The sequence below is a fragment of the Ascaphus truei genome, chromosome 1 (assembly GCF_040206685.1).
Source record: "Ascaphus truei isolate aAscTru1 chromosome 1, aAscTru1.hap1, whole genome shotgun sequence".
Lineage (NCBI taxonomy): Eukaryota > Metazoa > Chordata > Amphibia > Anura > Ascaphidae > Ascaphus > Ascaphus truei.
In genome coordinates, this window is record NC_134483.1 from 48,583,259 (window position 1) to 48,589,258 (window position 6,000).

General features: G+C 34.8%; 1 protein-coding gene across 2 annotated transcripts in view; it reads right to left on the minus strand.

The window, feature by feature from the left end:
- The window catches only part of NPR3 (natriuretic peptide receptor 3), a 119,217-nt gene that overhangs the window by 34,787 nt on the left and 78,430 nt on the right, over positions 1-6,000 (minus strand). For both annotated transcript variants that reach the window (XM_075587724.1, XM_075587713.1), the window contains exon 4: positions 1,650-1,785. In XM_075587724.1, the coding sequence (XP_075443839.1) occupies positions 1,650-1,785 (136 nt within the window). The remainder of the gene's footprint in view (positions 1-1,649; positions 1,786-6,000) is intronic.

Consider the following 6,000-nt stretch of genomic DNA (forward strand, 5'->3'; position numbering starts at 1 on the left):
ACGCTCATCTGTTTATACAGAGATTACATTTGGAGACTGTTCTTATGTGCGGAGTCACGGCATTCCGAGATAAGCATGCCGTCTATTACAATGCAGGATAAAGAAAGATCCCCCCAAATGCCAGCTATCCAAAAACATTGGCAGTTTGGTCTTCATCAAACCCTGTCTTTTACAATAACAAATAGGAGAATGGAAAAACCAACTATTGTCATTCAGTAGATTAAAGAAAACCTGATGTACTTCTGTAATGTTTTGTTTATTGCAGAAAACAGCATGAGAGCATTTCTTTCCTACTCGACAACTGTTATACTTGGCTTCTTTCTAGTATTTTAATGCAAAACTTCATGTCCTGGATCCTCCAAGCTAGAAAGTTGTGAGTGATGTAGATAGCACTGCGATGTAACATCAACAAAAAGGCACTACAATACTTAGACACAGTCCTTCATCAGCTTTATCAGAAAGAAACATGTGTGTGTGTGTGTGTGTGCGTGTGCGTATGCGTATGTGTATATATATATATATATATATATATATATATATATATATATATATATATATATATATATATATATATATATACAGTGTTCGACAAACCTATACATTTGCTCGCCCCGGGCGAGTGGATTTAACCCCCGGGCGAGTAAATATTGGCCCAAGCAGCACACGTTTGGTACTAAGTGGCGAGTAGATTTTTTTGTGTGGCGAGTAGAATATATATATATATATATATATATATATATATATATATATATATATATATATATATATATATATTCGTTAGCCACAGAACAGTATCGTCTATTCATTTTTTATTTTATATATATATATATATATATATATATATATACACACACACACACACACACACACACACACACACACACACACACACACACACACACACACACGCCGAACAAAAAAATCTACTCGCCACCTAGTACCACACGTGTGCTGCTTGGGCCAATAGGAGCTTGCCACGATGTTAAATCCACTCGCCCGGGGCTTGCAAATGTATAGGTTTGTCGAACACTGTATATATACATATATATATATATATACACACACACACACACACACACACACGCACGCACACATATATATATATATATATATATATATAGTGTATATATTGTATATATATATATTGATATGTTGTTATATATATATAACAACATATCAATATTACTCTCATAACTCTCAATGTATTATTTCCTGGTAAAACATTCTTATAAATAAATAAAAATAGCAGTTTTTGGATGAGGGGAGAGTTTTACTCCTAGAATGTGCACGTTTGTTTGCCTGGTAGTTTAAAGGTGAAATCTCTAATACTCTATATGGAAACAACATTTGTGCTTCCGTCATGCCACATTACAATGTTTTTAGGAGTGGCTGCACCTTTACAAAAGCCAATTTTTCAGGATGGAGAGCAACACAAGATGTTAGGAATGATCAATGAGTTTGCAAACACATGTGAACATATTTACTCCAATAATAAGGATACCCGTGGTATCTCAGCATGTGACTTGGTAAAAAAACTATTTAAAGGACATATGAGGTATAAAAAAAAATAACAACACTTTTACATATTTTTGATAGATATATAAACAATAATATGATCAGCTTTTAAGTTAGCAACAATTAATGAGTACCTTCGTATGTTCTGTTCCACATCTGATGAACCAGTTTTTCCCCATCCTTCTTACTGTGGCCATTCTTCAGTAACTCATGCAGGGCCAGGGCATAGAGGATAATGGCATCGTGAAAGCCTTCTACAAACATATTCACCTAAAACAGAAAAACAAATATTCATCTTTATTCATATTTTTTTAATTCTTCGCAGTATAAGAGTGCCCACAGATACCCATTTTCTTGTGTGTCTAGGAATGGGTATTTGATTAATTAATTGTGTTTGATGAATGTATACTGAATAACTAAAAATACAGTTCCAGAATTATAGCAAGAAAATCTCTCTGCATGCAGGAAGAGAAATGTAACTGAGTCACTGGGACATTCAAAAGTATACGTGTATTTACAGCATAAAAGCAAAACGTTTTTAACATTCCCCTTCTTCACGTGTGAACAAGTATACTACTGCGTGGTCCCTTAAATAGTGTAGAGGCAATAAAGCCATCCCTTAATTTTGGCGCCAAATGAATCAATTCCTTATGTCATCACATACCTACAGTGTATAGGGGGAACAATGTGAACAAGTTCTGTTACAGAAGTGACAACTTTTAATTTATTTAAAAACAGAAAAAACCTGGTGATACCTTAGCAACGTCACAGTTAAAATAAACAATGAAATCAACAAAATTGATTGACTTCACAACTATATCAACAAATCATAATCTGCAATGAATACTAAAGCATAAACACCTGTCAGCAGAAGATCAGGTACCAAAGCTGATCACAAAAGAAAAAAATATAAGAAACACATAATAATTATAATAATACATTATTAAACAGCATATTTAAGCGCACACATTTTAAACAACTATTGTTTTGTATCTACATCCTATCCTCTGATAATCTGAAATAAACTAATATTTAAGAGTGAACTGTTTATAAATTATTTGACAGATATAGTTATACTGTATACCTGTGTCTAATAAAAGTGCACCTATCCTCACCATCAAGCGGTGTTCCTACTTCATGAATATAGAATACATTGTATAAAAACAATTCCGTGGACATAATGTAGAATACTTAAACTTGAGTGTATAAAAAGAATAACCCATGTTCTTATTAAATAGTGAAGTGCTTGAGTGATACTAGAGTTAATTAAGTATCTATAAAGGATTAGCTGCTAAATGTAAACAAAATAATAAAAATAGACCCCGAACTTTGTCTAGAAGAGAACTTTACATTTAATAACTTAAAACGTATTTAGAACTAATATGCGGCACTTAAACCTCAGACAGTATGAGTAGTAGATTACAAATTTATCAAGAAAATCTTTTGGTCAATAAATGTTGTATTAAATAGAAAGACTAGAAAGCCCCAATCAAATTAATGAATGGACAACAATTTAAATGTAAAGGATTCAGAGACAGGAAAGAAATTTAAAGGGCAAAGTGTTGGGTGACAATAATTGGTAAAAATCCATTTAAATATTATATATCCAAGGGAGTGAGATACTTTCCTAATTAGTAAGCCTTTAGTACCAGAGCGGATCAATAATCATCCAGATAAAAAGGTTCTATCAAAATAGGATAATTTAATCTAATCCCTGATGAAGTAGCACCAGCTACGAAACGCGTTGGATTAGATCGTGTGCTATTTTTCATATTGAGCTGGTCTCCTTTAATTGCTCTTTATTAGCTTGGAAAATTCTTCATGCTTAGAACCGTCCAGCCTCTAACTAGTGCAAAGCAGTGATGTCATTTCCAAGCACCCTCGCTGCAGCTGGGTGCTAACGGAGGTGATTTCTGCTCCAGCTATACTCTACCTGTCTAGCTGACAGAGATGTGGATTGTATACACCTGGGACCGGGAGCGGGTGCCTTCCCTACTGGAGCCTACCTTCCTCTACTACACTGTGAGTGGCTGCCCGTTGGAGATCAAGAGCGGGTGCTGTGTTTAGCGGAGCATATCTCTTCCCCATAATCACCAGAATGGGACTGATTACATATCTGAGACCGGGAGCGGGTGATTTCGCTACCGGAGCTGATGCCTGTTTGAACCTGGACACTTCCCTCCTTTGTTCACCGCCATTCTGGCGGCTCTATTCATGGGACCAATACTTGCCCTATGATGATCGTTGGAGTCTGGTAACATTGTATCATTGGTGGTTTACCTGCATATTTACTATTGTATATGCGTCTTTTATTATGTGCATTTTTATACATACATTTTTGCTACAATTAGTTGCTATGAGAATCTTGTGCTTGTCTTGTCTGTCTATATGTATATTCTCTGTTTCTTTGGTATAATGGTTTAACCCACATACTGTACTGTATAGGCGACTGCAGGGTCATTTTAGGCATACACAGCAAATGTGCTGTTGCATGTAAAGAAGTTGTTTATCTTAACAACTCGACCAGTCATTGGATGATTGAAGGTGTCTCTTTTTACCGTATTATTACATTCACTGCAACGCAAACACGGGAAAGTATAATTTTTTGGTCTGAACAAAAATCTCTGCTTTTCCACCGTAGGCAAATCTCATTAGAAAGTCACCAATACTGTATGTTTTGCTCTTTTTCATAAGCAAATAACAGTCCAGTTTGAAATAGGTGCCCATGCGTCACGTCTCTTTGCAATATGTACCAATATTATAAAACTATATTTATTACTTTTCTCGAAAGTAAAGAATATGAACTAATAAATGGAATACAATTTTCACTTTTTTTTTTTTTTGAGTCATTCAATAAATTCCGACGGAATGTTTTTTCACTAATTCATGTACATACCGTCTGTACGTTGTTTCAGATAATAACTTGTATTAATGAATTTCTACATCATACTCAGCATTTTATTTTCATACTGTAAAACTGTTCAGAACTTTAAGTTATTTGTGTTCTAAACAACTGGCTAAATTGTAACCCCACAATGGTACTCCCTCAATGGAAACTACTAGCCAGGAGCATATTGTTTTTATCCATGGGTTTAAAATACATATCCAATTCCAGCCCACTTTCTGATTTCGTTACCCAAACATCGAAAAACCAATACTCTGAAAATCATAGATTCAAGTAAACTTTAAAGTCATGTGAATTGAATTGGCGTATTCAAACACAATGCTAGGTGTCTTAATATCAGACGTCCATATAAAAATGATGTGGTCGATATATCTTCCCCAATACCATATTAATTGTTTATATGTTGGACTACTAAACAAATATATATATTTCCTAATTTGATACATATTGATATTTGCATATGAAGCAGCCATATTGGCGCCCATTGCAGTCCCCTGAGTCTGAATGTAAAAGTTTATTAAATGATTAGGAGTGGTGCTGGAGTGCTGACTAGAGAGGTCTCCATATGTACATACAGTACAGTAGTAGATGAAATTGAATAAAAGACACGTCCATTGAGATCAACCTATGTTACAATTTATCCTATATTTGTATTTATAGTATATTGATCCAGAGGAAGGCAAACAAATAAAAACCCAGTGAAAGATTATTTCATTATGTCTCATAAGGGGAAAAATAAATTCCCTCCTGACTCCAAATATTGGCAATCAGATTACTCCCTTGATCAACATCCTTCCCATGTTTACTTATTTGGTATATCCATGTACACCTTTCCTTTCTAAAAAGCTGTCCAACCTTTTCTTAAATATATCTATTGTATCTACCATTAAGTCTCCAAGGATAATGAATTCCACATTTTAACTGCGCTTACTGTAGAAAACCCTTTTGATTTGTTGCTGGTGAAATCCCCTCTTCTCCAATCTTAAGGGATGACCTGTGTCATTTGTACTGTCTTTGGGATGAATAGTTCTCTTGAAAGTTCCTTGTTTTGACCCTGAATATATTTGTAAATACTGTAGTTATCAAAACATCTCATAGCCTCAGACCTTATTCATTTGGTGGCTCTTCTCTGAACTTTTTCTAGTTCCATAATATCTTTTTGATGGAGTGTTGCACAAACAGTACTCCATATTAAAGTTGTGGTTTTACTCATTCTTTATACAGTGGCATAATTATTCCTACTTCCCTTCCATCCATACCCCATTTTAAGCAAGATAATCTGTTATTTGCCTTTGCAGCTACTGCCTGACATTGAGCACTAATTTGCTGTCTACAAGCACTCCTAAATCCTTCTCCATCAAGGATTGACCTAATGTTGTCCCATTTAGTTTGTAAGTAGACGGCTTATTCTTGCATACCAAATGCATAACTTTACATTTATCTGGATGAAACCTCATCTGACATTTACCTGCCCATGTTTCCAGTCTATCCAAGTCATTCTTGCCGAGATATCCTGCTCTGATTTTACTAAATTACACAATTGTGTGTCATCAGCAAAGATGGAGAATTTGCTCTCTATG